Source organism: Dryobates pubescens, chromosome 18 (genome assembly GCF_014839835.1).
Source record: "Dryobates pubescens isolate bDryPub1 chromosome 18, bDryPub1.pri, whole genome shotgun sequence".
Lineage (NCBI taxonomy): Eukaryota > Metazoa > Chordata > Aves > Piciformes > Picidae > Dryobates > Dryobates pubescens.
The window spans coordinates 11,395,528-11,416,516 of NC_071629.1; the positions used below are offsets into that span (position 1 = coordinate 11,395,528).

Genomic DNA, 20,989 nt, shown 5'->3' on the forward strand with positions numbered 1-20,989 from the left:
GCCTTAGGAACTCTGTGTTCCCAAAACCCAATCGGTATCCCACTGAAGACCAATATGAGAAATCAAAGGTCATTACTAGGTTCTAAGTGACATCTCAGTTTCAGAATCAAAAGCAAAATCAGCTGAAGAGGCTGGCCTTGCTTCCTCTCTTTTTAGCACAAATAGGCAGTTTCAGGGACAAACTCAAACTCAGCCAGGCACAACAGCTTTCACAAAAGGAATGCAGCCTCAATTAGCCAAACCCAGAGTGCTCTGTGACAACTACGAAGACTGCTTACAGGGACAAGGAGCAAACATTGCCATGTCCATTGCTGCATTTGTGAAGATGAGTACAGCAAGAGATGAAGCAGCCCTCAGTAAATAAACCATAACTTCCTCTGTGTCAGCAGCACAAACAGAAATAGCAACACGCATCTGGCAGCTGCTGTTCTGACGTGCTGCTGCTAAAGCAAAGCTGCAGCTCATGACTTGCATTTTTCCTGCACCAGGAAGAAGCAGCACCTTGGGCACAAGCCCTGGGGCTTGAAGTGAGCCCTGCTGTCACACTCCTTTCTTAATGTCCCTGGCATGACTATAGTGCTTTGTAGATTTTAAGAAGGGAATGAGTTCCCTGTGTTACACTTACTCCCTTCCTTCTACAATGCCTTCATTCTCCCACTAACCCATCACTTCTCTCCGGCCCCTCCTGGCCCATGCAAATTCTGCTTTGCTGAGGCAGTTCTGCTGTCCCCATGACATGCTGCCCGGTCACATACTGCTCAATGTCACCCAGCTACTTCTCTCTGCAGAGCTGACAGAGGCACTGCCAGGCTGGCCACCCTCTACAAGGTGTTTTTGTAAGGGGTGACCAGAGTGGGAGGTGAAAATACAAATGTGCCATGTGAACAATCAGAAAATGATTTCAGATCACAAGATGATAGACATTGTTTAAATAACCTGTTTATAAACTGCAGGGCTTCCTAAATTGAAGGGTGACATGCACACTGCACACACACACAATTTCCACTCTATTACCATTGAAATATTCTTGCATAATTACTATAAATTTAATTTTATTTAAAAACTATTACTTGAGGCTAAACGTTTAAGCAGAAGCCCTTAGACAGCAGAGACGAGGAATTCCTTAGATGGCTACCTATATTATCCCTGCAATGATCTACAGAGTCAGTAAGCGTAAAAATCCACTATGTAGGAGAAAAGAAATTTGCCATGATTTAAACTTTTACCAAAAGCAATTTCCCATTTTCAGGGAAAAGTTAAACTTCTTGACTCTGCTGTATAAATGTAGTGAAATGATAGTATTTTTTGAGAACTACAAACAAACAAACCCAAAAAAACAACTATCAAAACCTGCTTCTCAGCAACTGATGCAACGAATTCTGCACAATAGGTGATTTGAAATTTGCTGAATGACAAAGTCTCTAGGTGCTCCAGTGCTTTTTTTGCACTCTTGCTCTCACAATTCCCATTTGAGCTGTTCCAGCTCTGAGGAAGGGAAGCTTCTTCCTAACACAAGAATCATTTCTCAAAGTTTCATCACTGGACCTGGCATGGCAAGTTATATTGCTACTCTCCTGTTGTCTATCTGGGCTGTTTCCCCTCCTCCACAACACCAGCAGAACATTCTCACAACTTCTGTACTTCAGAAACCTCTCTTATAAAAAGTTCTTGTTGCTTAGGCCTTTCAGATTCAGAAATTTCTTGGACATAGAGTATTCACAAAGTCCTTTCCATTCACCTGTCAGATATTTTACTACGGTTCTTAATTACCGTCTAGTAGATTGACTACCATGTAGGCAAATAAGGTTGAGATGCAAAAATGAACACAGACATTTAACTACAATTTTAAATATCTACATTAAAATTTTAGACCCTTAAACCCTTTGCTCACCTGATGTAATTTGGAGGTGCCAGAACCAATTTGACACCTGAATTGCTACAGAAATCCCACTCCTTTGACAAATTTTACTACTACATAATCACCCAACTGAGGACATAACAGCTTTATGTTAGGCTCTCTAGTTTCATAGTGTGCATGAGGTGGAGAGTTCCCAGACAGAATGGAGTCCCCACAGAGACACAATGCCTTGAATATAGAGAGGAAGGCCCCTGCAGCTACTTAAAGGTAGGATAATCCTGACCATATTGCTGTCACCACAGCAGCTGACTGTTTTGCTCCTGGAAAAGGGAAGAGGTGCTGTGATAGAAGCATCTGAGAGTGGGGCTGTGCATTCTGCCCAGTGAAACAAGTACTACCCGTTTGTGGATTAGAGCAGGATTTACAAAAGCTGCCGCAAGGAATTTATGTTTACATCCGAATGAGGGATATTTCCAATAATTGCTGAATGAGGTGCAGACAGCAATAGATTAAGAATCTTAATTTTCAGGAACAAAAAGGGAAAGAAAGAGCCATTACATTTGGCATATCTGCAAAATAAGCAGCAAACAGTTGAAAAACATCCCAAGTTCCCTCACTGTGTATCTCATACCCTTGACTTACCCTATTTCTTAAATCAATACATGACTACATCAGGTATTTCTGGTTCCCTCTGGACTGATTTCAACATGCAGGAGAATTAATTTTTATTGGAGTGCTTCTTCACTGCCTTAAATTTCTCGTGTTTTAAATTCTCCAGCAACACATATTAAGTGTTCCAATCTTCAACTACTAAGTTTTTAATAGGAATCTTGCTCACCAGATCTCTTTTTGCAAACTCTTGCAACTCTACAGGAGATACAAATCAAACTAGTCACACACCCAATTTTTTTTTTTTTCTGTTCAGTGAAACACAGTAGTAAGAAGAGTCTTTCTCCAATGTCAGACAATGTACAGGAGGGGAAACTTCAATCATCCTTTTAATTAGCAGAGCTGTAATAGCCAAGGCTCCTCACAAATTAAAGAAAGAGGACAGTTAGGTGAAATTAAGCAAGTCCATCACTTCTTCAGAACAAAACAATGAAGAATGGTTAAAGTGTAATTAAAAAGTTCTAGAGATTTGTCTAAAATAGGAAGCAGGGTAGAAGAACTGACACGGACCAGAGCAGACTACAGAAAATGCGCGACATTACATCACGTACTGAGGAAATTTCAAGGCTAATTTCACTACGGTGAGCTTTTTCTGCAGTGAATATCCTTGTCCTTGGCAAACGAGAATGACTGACAGCCATAATTTGCCATTTCCTATACCCGAAGAGTTTTCTGATTGCGATGAAACGGTTTCACCTAATTATTTTTTCAAGTTGCAGTTTTTGATGTTTAATTTTGAAACCAATTTGAGATGTCTTGAACTATATTAATACACCGTATTATGCCTTCATCTCTTTTTTGAAGCACTTTAAAAAATGCATACTTCTAATGATTTTTAAATCACTCTACTCTGCACATATCAATTTACAACAATTACAACATCTTGCATTTCTCAAAGCACTTCAGTTTTAAAGAGGTTTTATGCTTTGCATAAGGATGGAAGAGGGTGCTGATCCATTTTTACCCTTTGTAAAATTACCATCAATCTTGCTAGAGAGAGCTGAACTAAAAATAGATATGCTAAATATATACTATCTCCATATAATCATTTTAGGATGAATGTTTTTGTGACTAAAAACTGCCAGTATTCTTTTCCCAATCATAATTAGGTTGCTTCAGTGGTATAAATGGATTCAGTGGAATTATGACAAATGTCCTGGAGTGAGGAGGACAGAAATTGGCCTACTTTGGCTGAACAGTCTAGAGAAATGAATACAGGACAAGATGTCAGAGGCATCAGTCCTGTCACAGATTTTATTACTTCTGTCTATAATATTTTAGGTATATTGCTGCAATTAATTAGCAGCTTGGGGCTGGATTCTCACCTGAAACACACTGGGATTGCACTGGTGGTATCACTGCCGTTACAGTAATTTATGCAACCACGGCTTTGCCCCACTGAACAACTCTGTCATCCATTCTCTTTGGATATTTCACTCCCTTAATCTCAAAGCTCCATGTTAAAGGTGTCAATCTGAGAGCAGAAGATGATTTCTTTTTGTTCAGTTTGTTGATGCTGCACCTTTAATTAGCTAGAGCTTCCCTTCTACCTGACATGAGTACTCAGTGCTCACAAGTTTGATTTTGTCTTTCTCAGAAGCACTGCCGATATGCCTCAAAGGGAGATGACTCATTTACATCAAGGGACTTTGGATGACAGCCTATAAATAAAGCAACAAAGATCCACAGCAGTAGAAAGCTGAGTACACTGAAGTTCTGGAGACATTAAAATACTGTATTATCAGTCAACTCTCCAACTATATTATTTTGTCATGTATGCAGTAAATCACCCCATACTGCATGGGTCAACTGAACCATATGTTGATGGTCTGAATAATAACAGATTTTCACACACAATCGTAACTGCATTCAGTATGACTCGGAAATGACCTTTTCCAACACTTTCACAAAAAGTATTTTATAATCACTTGGCACAAAGTATTAAATCCCTATTGTCTATTCACATCTTCACTATGAGGGTTCTGAGACACTGGATCAGACTGTCCAGAGAAGCTGTAAATGTCCCTTCCCTGGAAGTGCTCAAGGGTAGTTTGGATGGTGCCTGGTCTACTGGAAGGTGCCCCTGCCCATTGCAGGGGGGTTACAACTAGACAATCTTTAGGGTCTCTTCCAATCTAAAGCATTCTGTGATTCTAAAAAGACTCCAGAAAGCAGGATGAATGACTTTCCAAGGGACAGCTTACTAAAAGAATTTAAAGAAATGAAGTTACTGTAGAAGAAGACACTAGATCTCTGTGTACATTTAAGTGTAGATTACAGCACAGCTAACAGCAGCAAGGTCAGGTTGATTACCTGAGTAATGGCTGCAGCACTGATCCTTGCAACTGGAATGATAACAGCTATGCCCACAGTACAGCATCTGGAAGAACTCAGCTTGAGTAACTCTGTACTGATTCTCTTACAAATTTCTGACATTGGTATAATTTTGAAGCACTGAAAGGCTTGGTTTTGACCTTCAGTATTCATGCCAGTTGGCAAATTGGCAACACAGGCTAATCCGTCTCCCTCATGGTAAACACATATCCGTGTATAATCATATAGAACAATTAAAGCACTTTGATCTTGTGCATGTAATAAATCAAATCTTAGGCATAGAGAAAAGGGTTTGGTGTTTTTTATTATTTTTTTTTTTTAATTTTTAATCCTGATGTCACATATGGCTGTAGAAAGGACACCTACCAATATTGATTTGATTGGTGTGGCTAAAGAACGGTCATTATTTTCAGAGTGAAATTCAGTTGATGCTGCTTAAAGGCAGCAAAGGAAGCAGAAGCATATTATCTTCCTGAATGTTAGCTGGTAGGAAAAACTTTTACAAATAGGCACATAAGCAGCAAGGCAAACCCTGAATGAAAACCACATCATCTTTGGGATAGGCAAATTGCAATCTGAGCTAACAAAAGAAAGTGGTTTTTGATTGAAGTCCAATTTCATAGGGTAGAAAGAATATCCATCATAACAGATATCCAGCTAAGAATATTGAAAGGATGGATCTTAACAGAGTTGAATAAAAAATCAGCACAGGTTGTGTCCTACAAGTAGTGCAAGATTAGCAATATTATATCTGAAACAATTTCAAGACATACTGAGCTGCTCTTATTAAGAATCAATTCAAACGAGATGAGAACACATCATGATAGCTGTTCTGGAATTCTTTAAGAGGCTTTTCTGGATCTCAAGGAACAGCAACTGGTCACTTTGGATACAGTAGGAAGTATTTGAAGGTAGTGAACTCAGACCAGTTTTTGGCAGTTCACAGGTCAGAGCTTAACTATGCCGGACATCTGTGTTGACTAGCCAAAACCGCTCTTGGCAGTGTGGAACTGTGACAGGGTTGTGGCTGTTTCTTTTGGTCTTGGAAATACTTTGGGAATCAAACCACTGCAAAGAAAGTGAGCAAATCTATGTCAAACTGGAGAAGGTTCCTGGCCTTAGGCCTCTGATGATAACAGTGAGATCTTGAAGCACTTCAGAATTATCACTCTTGGCTAGAAGCCGGTGTAATGAAGAGGATGTCCATGATTTTGTCAGCAAGCACCTGCCCTTCTCAGCTCATAGCTGTTAACAGCATGCTTTGTAAAAATGCTACAGAGGTGCCTGATTCTCTACTAATCCCCATACATGAAAGATACTCAAACTCATAGATCATGCAGGACAGCTGAAATAGAGCAGTAAGTCAGATGGACTGTGGACTAGTTATATGGAGAATATGGTAAGAAATGCTTCTAACATTGGATTTATTTTTTGGAGAAAAGAGTAATCCTCAAATCTGAACACAAACTGAGGCTGCCTAATTATACCAGCCTTTGTAGTACTGATGTTATCTGGTTAATTATTCTATTCTATTGAATAAATTAATTCCTTAAGAACATACATAAGGCCCAAAGAAAAGGGTCTTCAAAGAAAGCACTACAAAAGTTCAATGGGCAATCCAAGACATACAGTTGATGACCCAAAAAAGGGACTAATACCAGAATTCATATTCCTATGTGGAAGCCTCCAAGATGGACTCTGCAATACTTAGGTGGATCACAGCAATGACCTTCTCATTTTGCCAGTCCCTTTTAGAAACCATGCTCCATGTGAAGGAAGACTTGAAATAAATCCAGTTGTCTCCAGTGCTCTTTGCTTTTGGGCATGTGCTCCCTTACATATTTTATATATAAATACATACACATGACACCTTTTTAACACTAGCCACTTCTCACCAGCCAATTAAGTCAACCGTGTCACAGCTCAGTGTTTGCTGTATCAAAACACTGTCAACATGCAGCTTCAGGGAAAATCTGATCTGAACTGTCTGGTAGGTTAGAGAAGACATTGTCTTTAGTATGGCAACTATCTGGAAAAGCAAGTGTACACAAGAGCAGGTAACTGCTTGGATGATCAAGCCATACATGCTTAGCAAAAAGGCATTTCTGCAAGTGTGAAAAATGAAATCTCTTTTGTAGGAAACACAGGAAAGATGGGTTAATGTGCAGGTATTTTCTTTGGGCTTTTTTTGGACCTTTGAATATTGAAACTTTAAATATCAGTGTTCCCTTGGTGTAATTTTTTAACAAAGCAGTAGAAAATCCCCCCAAAACCCCAACAAACCACCAAACAAAAAACCCCAAAGTTGCCATCACCGGAGGTGTTTAAGAGGAGACTTCATGGTTTAGTTGATTAGATAGTGTTGGATGATAGGCTGGACATGATGATCTTGAAGGCCTCTTCCAACCTGGTCTATTCTATTCTAATTCTATTCTATGCTAATTCTATTCTATTTCTATTCTATTCTATTCTAATTCTATTCTACTTTATGTGGTCAGTCATACTTCCCCAAAAGCCTACCCAAACTCCAAGAAATACATAAATGCATTTCCTGGCATTATTCTTTTTGTGGAGGTGGGGTTAGAGATAAAGAGACAGAGAAAGGGGTGGTAGTGGAGAGAGGGAGGTGTGTGCATGCAGCATTGTGAGATGCAAATGGATTTAAAATACTGGTTTCTTTCTGAAAACATTAAGGACAAAACCACAATGAATTTGACAAAGAATTTGACAGTCTTTTACCTCACAGAAAGAAACACAATGCTAAAAGTTTTCACTTATTCAAACTCAGAATAGAATGTGCACTTTTTAGCAGAGAGGGTCAGGCATAATTGAAACAATTTACCTAAGGACATGGTACACCAGCCTTCATATTCAGTCTTTGTGAAAAGTCTGAATTTCTAAAAACTAAACAGAAATTCTGAGTGTCAAGCAGAAGGATGGGGTTTTTTTGGTACATAACCTACAGAAAATCAAACAGCATGAACACCATGAACTTTTCTAGCTTAAAAAATCCATGAATTATTTCTGGTATCAAGCTGGGGTTCCAAACATTGGCAGTCCTTCAGGATATCAAATGATTACACAGTCACCCTTCATCCCTCCATTCCACATTGATTTCTGTCCTTCTCCAGTCCACCGCTAGTAAAAGGGAACTTCTCACTGTTTGAAGAGCTAGAGATGGGCAGGGAGGGGATTGTAGAGGTGGTTCATCCCTCTCCAGACAGGTGACAGTGTAGTTGGGTCAACACACCTAAAACCATTATAGCACATTTGCTATATCTCCTTTTTGAACTACTGCAAGATAAATTAATTTCTTTTTAGGAAAAACATAAAACTTTATGTATCTTCTTATTTTGAAAGTGTTTGAGATTTGCTGGAGAATACAGAAATCATGAGGACAGGAACCTATATTCCTCAAGGTGATACAGAAAGGCAATTTTTCACAGTACTGACGGTGCGGTACAGAGATGTTGGCAAAGTGCAAGGGCTTGAGGCAGGCTGAGAGACTGCTCATCTATCAGCTGCAAAGCTTTCTTGTCGTCTGATTTCAGACAAGAAGTCTGTGGTTTACCCTTTTCATCCTCTTCATTGTACAGAACCTCATGATTTTTTCCATTCGCATATGACGGCTCATTTATTCTGACCTTGTTGACTTCCCCATTTGATGATTCCCTTCCTCACTGAAATCATGTTTTACTTGCACAGCACAGCAATCTAGGAAGAAAGTCTTGAGCACAAATGAACATCTGTGCTTCAGTCTAACACTCATCATATTGCCTCAACAATCCTGAATCTAGTTTAACACCTATGAAGCAAGATATATTTGAAAGGAGAAATCTGAAGTATCTAGCTATAAAGTGAGATGCCTGTTGGTGGTTGTAAAAGCATCCTCTGATAACTCAGAAGACAGCAGGGATGAAGTAAGATATTTTTCCTACTGGTTAATGGAGGTAATAAAAAAAGTTCTAAATATTAATCAAAACAGTATTAGAGGCAAGACAAATAGGAAAACTCTGATCCTAAGCACACAAAAGTCGCTTCACTGCAGTTGCTAATTAGCTCTTTGTTTCCTTACTTAAAAACTAATTGCCCCATGCAGTTGACACAAGAGACCTATTGGAGATTAACATCTCTTTCTGAGCTACAATAACATTGTATTAGAACAGAATTAGTTTGCATATTTTGTGAGTAAAAAAATCAGTACATAGCTAGCACCTTTCCTAATGATTTGCTTCATTAATGAAAATACTACTTTATTACTAACCTTCAAGGACTATTTGTAACACACAATAAAACACACGACAAAAATGCAAGCAACTGGGCTTTACTGAAAGCTAATAAAAACTCAGTTCTTATCAAAACAGGTACCACAGCTAACCATGTCAGACTAAAATTACATGCATTCATTTTGGAGGGTAGAAAGAATGCAGGGTCTTTGCAACAAACACTGAAACTCAATATTTTACTGCTGAAAAACTTATCAGGGAGGGGGACATTTCATAAGTTCCAGCTTAAAGATTGTAACCATACACTTTAAAGGTCTGAATGGAAATGTGTGCTGTTCCAAGTGTCCTTTTGAATGATGATTTCTAAGAAAAACTGGTGACTTGGACCACTGGTTGTACTCCACAGCATTCAGCAAATCTGTCACTTGTGTCTATTCTGGGCTGGGATGTGCTAGTTACCTGATATACCAGTTTTGTGAGCTTTATGGGGGAAAAAAATTGTATTAGGTACATTGGTAATGACATGGTCCATTACAGAGTAAAATGACCAAAGTGCATTCATTTCAAGAAAACGAAACGTAAATGAACAAAGCACATAGGAAATCCATTTCAACTCTTAATCAAATTCAGTGGACTCAAACCCTGATGGCTCTCTAAGAAAGAGAAGAGTTTTTATCCCAGCATGAGAGAATGGATGGTCATTTTTGTTTAAAGATTTTTTGACAGAGCTTTCTTACTTATCAGTCACTGCATTTCAATTGCCTTTTTTTTTTTAAAATATACTCCCAGCCCCTCAGAGTTGTGGATTTCCTTATTGCAGGAGCCTGATGAGTGCTCAACATCTCAGGTGAAAGCCATGCTTAACTCCAAACAACGCCAGGAGACAGCCTCATTTTTGCAGGACTACTATTCTTGCTGTCACACAATCAGGCAGTCAACATTCTTGTCACTGAGAAAAAGCCTTTCTGTCCTTGTCAACAGAAAGCCAGTTGCTGACAGCCCATTAAGTGCCACACCACAGCATCCCTGATTCATCCCTACCCTGCCCTTTAAAATCATCCTAGCACACTAATAATAACTACCTTCTTTCACAGCTCAAACACAAAACATAGGAAGTATTAAAAAAAATATAATCTTCATCATACCTGTTGAACAGTCCGGACCTGTCCATTGTGGTTCACAGCTGCAGAGTCCTGTGTCCAGGAGGAAAGTCCCATGCCCTGAGCACTGCTCCTGGCACACAGGAAGCGATGTCTCACAGTTCACCCCACCCCAGCCTGTGGAACAGTGGCATTCCCCTTGAACACACACACCATGACCAGAGCACATTGGATCCAAGCAGTCTTCTGCAAAGCAAAAGCAGGAATATACAGTTCAGAGCATAAAGCTTGCACCTTTATACTAGTTTCCTAGAAAAATACATTATCAGGAGGATTCAGATGAATTTGGTGATTTTTGTGTAAACATCTGATTTGAAATGATGTTTGGATAGGACAAGAGGAAACACTCTCATGTTGTGCCAGAGGAGGTTTAGATTGGACATTCAGAAAAATTTCTTCATCCAAAAGGGTTGTCAAGCCTTGGAACAGGCTAAGGAAATGGTAGCATCACTGTCCCTGAAGGCATTGACAAGACATGTAGCAGTGGCGCTGAGGGACATGGGTTAGTGGTAGACTTGGCAGAGAGCAGTTGGACTTGATGATCTTTAAAAGTCTTTTCCAACCTTAACTATTCATTGTATAATTCTATGATGCTATCAAACACAAGTATAAAAAGGTCTATGATAATATCTGTGCAAAAATATAAGCCAAAATCAAGAAAAAAGACAAGCATGTAGACTTTCAGTGATCATTATTCTGCTTGTCAAGCACTTATTTTTAAAACTCAGATTCCCAAGACAGATCTACTGGTTCAAGTCAGTGAAGTCTGTGCTTCAGTGGAAGGGCTGGGAAAGAACTCGAGCAACTAGTAATTACTTTTACAGCTGTGCATTGTGTTTCCATTTGGTATTTGTGCTCTGTGTTTTATATAAATCTGGGAACAGAAAGACTTTTTTTTCTTTCATCTTTCTGGGGAAAGCTATCTCTACAGCTGAAAATTTGATACAAAAAAAAAGGCCAACCGCTAACCCTGAGCAATGTATCTCTGACTGAATGCTTGCTGTAAAAAATTCTCATACACTCATAAAAAGTATGTGCTGGGCAATTGCAGATAATGAACAGATTCATAAAAGTCATAACGTACTGATGAACAATTTGCCAACAGACAAAAAGCTAAATTTGTTCTCAATTTGGATTAAACTATTCCTAGTGAAAAATTCAGGAGATCTGTAGGAGAATTTAAATCAGCTGGTTAGTCCTGTATAATCAACATAGTCTTTCATAAAGCCCCAGCATTTCTTTAACAAGACAGATTTGAAGCAGAACACAGCCTGCCTTCTCAGGAGGCTGCAGGAGGTCTGCAGAACTGAAGAGGATTTGTGGGGTCTGAGCACAGGAAAGAATTAGCCAAAAGCTTATGCATGTTAGATCATGCTTGAGACTAATGTTAAAGTGACACTCTGAAAGTTCTTGTATGCATTTCTCAAGAATCAGCACAAGTACTGTTTTAATAATTAAATTGTAAGCTTCACAAACAGTATTCTATGCCACACAAATGAAGAGATGTTCTCTGCCTCACTAAGCGAAGACTAACTACTTCAGCTGCAGAGATTAATGGCCTCCAGTTTATAGGACCTTCCGACCTACAAATAAAGAAGTGATGCTTTATCTTTTGAGCTCCTATGCCACCCATTCGAGATCTTATTTTAAGATTTATGTTGTATCTTTTTCAGCCTCCCAGGCTTGTGCACAGCACAATGTAACACTGAAAGAAGGGAATCTGCTTCTGGACAACACATATCTTGGTAAGCGTAGGACGGAAGATAATCAGCAGTTTTCTCTCATCCTGAGACAGCTCTTTATTTTGCTGATCTTTTATAATTAATTGAGTGACTCCATAAACAGTTTAGTAATGATAATCTGACAGGACAAATTCAAAGGACTCCCATAGCAATGAATACATGTAGCTACTGATGTTCCCTGGGTAGTACATCTGTTACTATGTTTGCTATGTTAACAATACCTCTATAATACTAAACTCATATTTACATGCAATAATGTAATCTGAATTCCTGACAGAATTACTTCCACTAAGGCACAAGTTATGTTGCACAATATAGTAACCTGAGCAGTCAGGTCATGCACACACTGTTACAATAAGAACTCACTATACCTGGCTGCACAGGTTTGTTTAATCCACCCTATTTCTACAGAATCCCTCTTTTAAAACAATATTAAATATGTCTCTTATTTTAAAAATCCAATGCTTTCACAGTCATAGTTTCAATAGCTGCCTGAATATATTTCTCTTAGTTGTCATTTTTTTAACCCTTTTAAAGCATCATTTTATGTCACATACAGCAACTGAAACCAGCAGTCAGCCTCTCACCAGCTACAGGCTTGTTGGGCATCATGGCCTTGGTGAGTAAATCTGTGTATTACTTGCTTTTTCCCATTTGGGATTTCTTGGGTTTGTCCATTTTTGAAACTACTGACAATGGAGTATGTCAGAAGCATTCTCTTGATCCTTCCTTTAAAAAACTGTACCTGGCATGTCAAATCCATCAAATTCATCCTGGACAATTTTCTGACTAGAGAATTCATGCCACACAAAAAAACCCTCTGCTGCATACTACTCGAAAGAATTACCTAAAATCCATATAGCAGGAAGCACAAAGTATGCTGTCACTAGCTTCAGGCTAAGGGGACTAGTGGAAAAATCATCAAATCAGGGGAAGCATGAAGAGTTCTGCTTTCTGAGGCTATGCACAGGGGAAGGAAGTCAAAGCTGATGAGCTATCTCAGAAATGCTAAGCAGCAAACAGCAGCTGCTTCTATCTATAGATAAGGGCAGAGACAGATTGGTACTGTAACCAGCAAAAGTGCAGTTAACTTACACTCAGAATTTCCCACTTTTTATTAGCCAAGCCTAAAAGGATGCCAGTTTAGCAGTCTCACAGTAAAACTGACATATGACAACAGAATTACACAATATGCTCTGGTAAACTGAAACTGTTTGCTGCTCCTCTGGCTTTATATTGTCAGTATGTTCTTCACAGAAAAAAATCTGAGATTTAACAGAATGAAGAAAGAGAACAGCTGATTACAGTCTTCTGATTACTTTGGAGAACCACCACATCATATTTTGTTTAAATGATCTTCTGACTGCCCTACCCTGAGCTTTTGGCTGAGTCGAAAATCCGCACAGGCTCTGTGACAGTATATGTTAAGGGACTGAGGTTACTGGCAGCAAGGGAGACTGGGGACACCAGCCCCCCTTCCTGAAAAAAGGATATGGAGCCTGAGAGAAGAAAAGTGGAGACAAATCAAGGCAAGATGGTCTCACAACTTTCACCAAAAAAAAGGAATCCTTGCTTGCTGCAATGCTTTCCACGAAACGTTTTGAGGATTAAGAATACACTGCTTGCCGAAAGGCAAAATCTTCCATCTAGTTCTGTCCTACTGAGATTAAGTGGAAAGAGGGAACAGAAATCATCCAAGAACTATAGTCCTCCTGGACCAAAAGGAAAAATGAGTATTTCAGAGGAGTGTCCATGCTACAATTGTTTGATAGTTGCATTAGGAAATACTAAATTATTTAAATATTTTAGAATAAAAATGTCAAATCTTGGAAATTAAGTGATCAGTTACCACTTACTGCCAACTGAGACCTGAACACCTTAAGCTTTGATAATTTTCTACCTTAACATCACTAAGATAAACGAAAGGTGCTTCTGATCAAACCAGTACTGCTTCACAGCAAGCTTCTCACATCCATGGGAGTTCTTAACTACCTTAAAACAGGTGTGGAGATTAAAGGCAAAAATCAAACTCCCTAACTATAGAGAGGGAAATTGAGAGGGAAACTTCACAAACCTTCCTCACAAATCTCTCCTTTGTATCCAGGGACACAGATGCAGACGCCCATGATACAGGTGCCATGGCCAAAGCAAGTGGGATCAATACACTGTTCTTCTGGCACATCACACTCCGGTCCTTTCCACCCATTTCGACACACACAGTGACCTTTCTCGTATTCTCCATTTCCACTGCACAGCACTGGACAGGAATCTAAAGGTGGCAGATCAACATTTTTAATGTTGTTACTCTCTGTAAATTTTCCTGCATTCATTGGTCTGTAAAACCGCTTTCCACTCCAGCCCCCCGATCCTCCATTTGATTCAAGGGTTATGACAGGCTGAAATCTTTTGAACTAGGGAGCACAGCAGAAATAGCATGTCCTCATCTCCTCAGTCTGTTCAATCGTATACCTTAAGCTTGATCTGAAATGGCATATCTTAGAGGATAAAAATGATTCCCTCTGATGATTTGGCCTCTGCAGAAAACTTGCAGTGATGCCTGCTTATGATTTTCAGTAAGATAAATATTTCTTCCTTGTAAACTGAAGCAAGAAGTTGCTCTTTTCTTCTTTCTTCTAAGCAGACTTAATGTTACTGTAGTTTTAGCCACTACTGATCTGTACATAAACAAGTGATGTGAAAGCTTAGTTTTACAATCTAGTATTAACTTCTGACACAATCAAGCTCTTATAGATGATCCTAAATTTGAGGAAACATTGGAAAAACATGAGGACTTGCAGACATCACATGCAGTAGACAATGTATAGTAAACACTGACAGAAATATCTGGAACAGAAATAAGCTCACGTCCAATCTTCCAAGCATGATTTTTTTTCCTCCCCTCACCCTCTTTCCCCCCCAGAAAACAGGCTCTAAGCTTCTTCAATGTTTTTTTTCCTACACCCTATCCAAGTTAAGACCACAGAACCATATAGAATAGACTAGACTAGACTAGACCAGACCAGACCAGGTTGGAAAAGATTTAAACTACTTAGGCAATTTTCTCCAAAGTGAAACTGTTTCTCACTTTTAAATAACCGAAAACATTATACTAAGCTAATACACTTACTAAAGAATGTATTTTATAATCACAGAGCAGATGCAAAGAGGGATGGAGGAACCTGTTAACTCTGAAAGTCAGGGAGAGAGAAGTGGTTGATGCATCTTAGCTCAAGCACAGCATAAAGAAACTTTCTATGTATGTGCTTGTACTGTATCTGCCACCTGGCTGGAAAAAAGAATTTAATCTCCTTTAATCACCTAGAATTTTTGCCAGCCCAGCAGTCACACACAATCATCATGATCCCTGTCATGGGCTGTGGGTCAGTTAGTATGAGATTACCTTTTGCACAATCAGGACCAAGAAATCCTGGGAAACAGTGGCAGTGTCCCGAGATACATTCTCCATTCCCATTGCAATTAGTAGAGCAGTCATCCAGAACTTCTGTTTATTCAGAGAGTTGTGCACAAAGGAAAAAAAAAAACAAATTGGTTGAACCTAAAATGAATGGCATCTTTACCTCACTCTGCAGGACACATCTCAACATATAAATTAGGTGCAGAAGCAGTAAAAGGCCCATTTTCATTCATAGCGCGCATAAAACAAAATTCCTGTTCAAGCAGCTTACAAATATTAGATTTTGTCTTGACAGCTTTGAGATAACGAGTGCATCATTTATATTACACCAAAAAGCTTTTAAAGTAAGTGTTCATGTAAAATTTACTACCATTAAAAGCACTGCAAGAACCAGAGTATTTGCTGAAAAATGTCCACCTTAAACACTTTCTTTCATTGCTGAAATCATTTGTTTGAAACATGTTTATAGCATAAATTGCCTTCCATGGTGTTTATCTGAATCATGTGAATTGAATTCCTTGGAGGTGGGGCTAGGATTTCCACTCCTATAGAATCAGATGAAAAAAAGCATAGTACTTTTTGCAGTGGTGAAAGTCAATGCAGTACAGGACTAAGACCTAGGTTTCAAGAAAAACAGCCCCCTGCATCCCTCCACCCCCCTCCCCCCTAAATGCTAATCTTAAACCTGCCAATGTTTTATCACACAGATTTGGACAGCAAACCACTTAACCTCACACATCTGGGGACAGGCTCACATCTGTACATGGATTAGATGTTTTAAATTTACACATCTATTTCCTACAGGAATTCAGTGGGTTCACTGAATTATAGAGGTTTTATGTAAATAATACAAAGCTGAGATGTTCCCATGCTGAGTGGGCCACTGTCAGATCAGTATTAGGACTGAGGGTTTCTATAGCTTAGGCAGATAGCACACCAAATGGGAGAGGGGCTGTAGACAGTGGGAACCGAGGCTGTTCTATGGGCGCATGCACTAACAGATGTGAGGAAGTTCCTCTGGCTATAGAAAGATGGGAAACATGACTCCTTTCCCACAAAATAATAATTGTTTGGGGTAATGAAGAAAATCCAGATCCTTTTGAAGAGTATCTATGGCAAGTGATCTGGGAGGAAAAAAATTTCTCATGAAAAAGGTATACCACTGTAATTTTTAATCAAGTCTGATATTTAAACTTGCATGTAACTTTGCAAAAGATGGATCATAAACTATCCTACAGCTAATATTAATAACTGGAATAAGTTTATTTTGACCTTATTTATGGAAACTTGGACTGATAAAGATTGGGTTAACTTGAAAACTCACACTGTTATTTAAAAGTGTTCCTTTCAGGCTATCAGTTTGCATCCAAGAACAGACATTTGATATTTATCTGTCCATCAGATGCACACAACTTGCATAAGGATGTATCTTATGAAGTCAAAACCCAGTTTGTTTCCAGAATTAAGGTGTTGTTTTTTTTTTCCACAGATATGCTGCTGCTTATTGATTTTCATGTATTACTGATCATTGCCAGCTCTTTTCTTGCCCTATGCATACTCTTGTCTGTCTTCTCAATTTCTGAGAATCATGTGGTAACTGATCCCTACATTGATCTGAAATGAAGAATTAACTGAAAAGTTACTTCCCCTCAATGCAACATCCAGGTTGGGCTGGCCTTTATTCAGTCTGTGAAAGTACCTGAAGCACGCCAGATTTTGCATGTAAATGATTTCATTCAAGGAAAAGTCTGGTCAATACTTTAGCTAAAGTGTCAGCAAAATCAATTTTATACACAACTAACATTGAACAACTTGAAATGCTACCTAAAAAGCTGCTCATGAGGAAGGCATGACTGCTTCACACAACCAACGGCAGCATACAGCAGAGATGCAGCCAAGCTCTTGCTTTATTCTGAGTGTTTCAGTCTGTGATCCTGGTTGACTACTTTGTTGGTAGAGATGTCAAATATGATTCCAGCCCAATCTGGGGTAAAAAGTGTGGCTCAAGGATTTAGTATTTTTTTTGGTGTGTGGGAACCTCCCCAAAACCAACTAAGAACTATTATGCAAAGAAAAGTATGAGAAGAAGATCCACAAGTTATGAAAACGTAATAGCCAGCACTGTTTTCAAATGCATCAGCAGCAGAGGCTTGCAGCACAAACCCTCTTTTTCCTCAAAACATCTTCTTACAGCCACTGTGGAGGTTAAATATAAAGATTCCTGCCTGCAGCATGGCTCTCACAGCTCCATTCTGTTCTCTTTATTGGCCAGAGGAAGGGATAAACAGCTGTTGTTGTTTTGGTTGGTTTTTTTTTGTACCAAATGTGACAAACCAACTGCAGCCTTGTTTTGTTTCGATTTTTTTTTTTTTGAGAGGGCATGCTACTAACAACACAATATTGGTTAAACCCTCCCATATAAACATTGCTGTCTTACACTAGAAATAAACAAAGGGGGTGGTGTTTGCATTCTGGGGCTTGTCCAGCTTCTATGCTCTTCATAGATGATCTTTATGCTCTGCAAAGATGCTTTGTAAATTGCCTGAATATTATTTTCTCATATGGCATTGAGTAATAGAAATTTTCTTGTTTGTAAAAGATTCACTTTTCTGAATAGAATAAATATGAACTATTAAACCCAAAGCAGTCATTACAATTCTACCTCAATTTCTAAATTATTCGCCTGCAAGTCCTTTAAAATCTTAGTATTTGAATCACACTGTCTTGCTCTGCAAGGTGTTTATCATCAAGTAAAAATAGCATCCAATTGTTCTAAAGAGCAGATGGCATGTCCATTACTAGTAAAGACATCTTGCTAAACATATGGTAGAACAGGTTAACTAAAGGGCATAGTAGTTAAAATCTCGCAGCAAACCAAGACTGTCATAAATACAACACTTTACCTAAATTTGAATTCCAAAGAAACCCTTCCTGTGAGTACTGCTCACTAACAACACCTAGAGCTGCAAACATTTGCCCACCTCTATGCATTAAAAAGGCGGTAGGGATCTGGTGTGCACCAGGACACTGCCTCTTATACTTGTCTTCTGTGTTCCAAACAAAATGGTGCATCTGAATAACTGTCTAAAACAACAGGACCCATCCATCATACAACAATCACAGCCAGATCCACAAAAGTTGCCTTTCAGATTTTCTAACTGACTACAATACTGAAAACGAGAACTTAGCATGTGGGTAATTTTGGTAGGATTGATGGCTCCCATGTAAACAGTGAGGGCAGATGGAATTTTTTACTTTGAGCAATGTAACATCAGAAATTGAGCCTTTAAGCTATTGTATAAAAATATTAACAGGCACAAAACCTTCACACTTAATTACAGCTTATTAATCTGATAACATTCATCTTTAATACACAAATGTTGCTGTTTGTCTAATATTGACATAAACATGAATTTGCTCCGCTGAGGCTAATTAAGCTGAAATAAAACATATTTAAGAGAACACTTAAAAGAAGCAGGAATCAAGATCAGTGATTTCATTCCAAACACAGCTTTCCAGTGCAATGATTGGGTAAGTGCACTGATTGGACAACAATTTCACTGTAATGGTTCTTACCAATTGCTGTAGTTAGTACAAACACTTGCTCCACTTTCTTTCCATCATTGTAGAATGCCATATGCCAAGCTCCTTGATCCATATACTCGATGAAACCTGTCTCTTGCAGTGAAGTTAAGATCAGATTCCTGGGAGCTTGCTGAGGATCCTCTGAATTTTTTGGTTCCTGTTTAATTAACTGTTTTCCATCCATCAGTTTCACAAAATCAAACTGAAATAATAATGAACAAAAAATTAACCACCTAGTAAAATTTTGTGAATCTAACTCTGCATGTCATCTTCAAGCAGAAATAAATAGTTGACACCTTAAGAGGAACTGCCTAAGTCCAATGTGGACAGCAGTTGCATAACCTAATCTATTTAGCTTCAGTTTCCATATAAAAGGCATTATGGTAGGTCAAAAATTTGGCATCAAAACTTGCGGTTTGACTATGGCAGGGTAGATTCAAACTGGGTGCACTAAATACAGTAGATTTACTTCAAACATTATATCCCTTTAATGGGAATAATTCCAAAATTCCTAAGCTGTAGTGCCTCTATTCATGTCAAATGCTAAGAATGGATTAAAGAATCTGTTGTTCTAGACCATATTCTTTAAATGTTTGTCTTAATATCAACATCATCTAAACAATCTAAATACATTTTATCTTTAATTTTATTAATGCAAATAAGTATCTACTTTTTACATGGAACTTCTCAATACCCAAGCAAGTTGATGCTGAAAGCTTTATGATCAATTAACCTCAAAGAGATGTACATCTTTATACAAATCCCTGTTTGAGAAACATACACATTTCTCTAGGATTTTTTTAGACATTCTGAATTTCACTGAAGCTCAACTTCAGCTTAATTAAAGCTAGATCTTCAGCTGAAGTAAATGGCAGCTAAAAATACCTATTTCTAAGATCAAAACCATTGTGAATAATATCCCAGGTTAGACTAGATGATCTCCAGAAGGCCCTTCTAAACAATCTTTCCATGATTCCATACATAAGTATATCACACATTATGGAGTGTGATCCTGCTATAAGAAAGCTGGAAAATATCTATAATCCATAGAAATGATGTCTTCATATGCCCAAAACATTAAACCTAAAAACCAAAAAAAGTTGAATGTGGCCAGCAATATTGCATTTTCTTACTGCTTAGCTAGGTCTTCTCCTGCTAAATCCTTAGGAGAAAAAAACAATAGCCATATTAGAAATCAGAAACAGCTTCAATTTTTCTTTCAGTCTATTAACTCTTTATACTGACTATAAAATCTGTTTGTTTTGATGAAGTCATAAAGAGATTAAAGCATTTTCAAATGGTCTGCTGCTTCATCCCACTGCACCTGCAAAGAAGATGCTGCACTCAGACAACAGCACAGTGTGACTGGTCCAGCCTCCTGTACAGTCACATCACAGTGGTCAAACTGCTGACCTCCTTTCTGGTCATGATTGAGAGGACATAGTTTGAGCATATAACTAAAGCTCAGTAAAAGAAAGGGACAAACTGACTGCTTCTTGGGGTTGCAGTCAGTTCCTTCCCCTCTCCTCACTTTGAAAGTGTACTGTTAACATTGACATCCACTGCTGGTTGAAAATGTAAACATGACAGAATTAGTATTATTGCTAATTACCTGAGTGTGAGTAGGTGGAATGTTTCTTCTGCCATAAATTCCCAGCAGAGAATCCTTTGCCAGTGAAATGTTAAATTTCAGGTACACGGGGTGATGTATAGTGATCTGAAAGCGCCAGAATAAACCAGGGGGGATTGTCTGCATGACTTGTGATCCAACCTCAACTTCTCCTGTGTCTATGGCTCGTCCCTTCTGAAACACTGATTTTCCAGAAACAAACAAGAGAAGCAGTTGTGTATTTATTGTGGATGAAGGCAGTAGGTCACATGATATAAACATGCCTTAGGTATATCAGGATATGTTGAAGCTAATGTCTAAACAGAGGGCATTTCATTGAAACCATAACATTTTTTCAGTCAACAAGTTGAGCAATACAAGTAATGTGCAG

At 38.6% G+C, this 20,989-nt stretch overlaps 1 protein-coding gene across 1 annotated transcript in view; it reads right to left on the reverse strand.

Moving 5' to 3' along the window:
- The window catches only part of TENM1 (teneurin transmembrane protein 1), a 329,411-nt gene that overhangs the window by 112,808 nt on the left and 195,614 nt on the right, over window positions 1–20,989 (reverse strand). The window contains exons 7-11 of the mRNA XM_054169769.1: window positions 20,602–20,801; window positions 18,981–19,191; window positions 15,390–15,491; window positions 14,064–14,258; window positions 10,233–10,433 (exon numbers count right to left, since the gene is read on the reverse strand). Coding sequence (XP_054025744.1) covers window positions 10,233–10,433; window positions 14,064–14,258; window positions 15,390–15,491; window positions 18,981–19,191; window positions 20,602–20,801 — 909 coding nt within the window. The remainder of the gene's footprint in view (window positions 1–10,232; window positions 10,434–14,063; window positions 14,259–15,389; window positions 15,492–18,980; window positions 19,192–20,601; window positions 20,802–20,989) is intronic.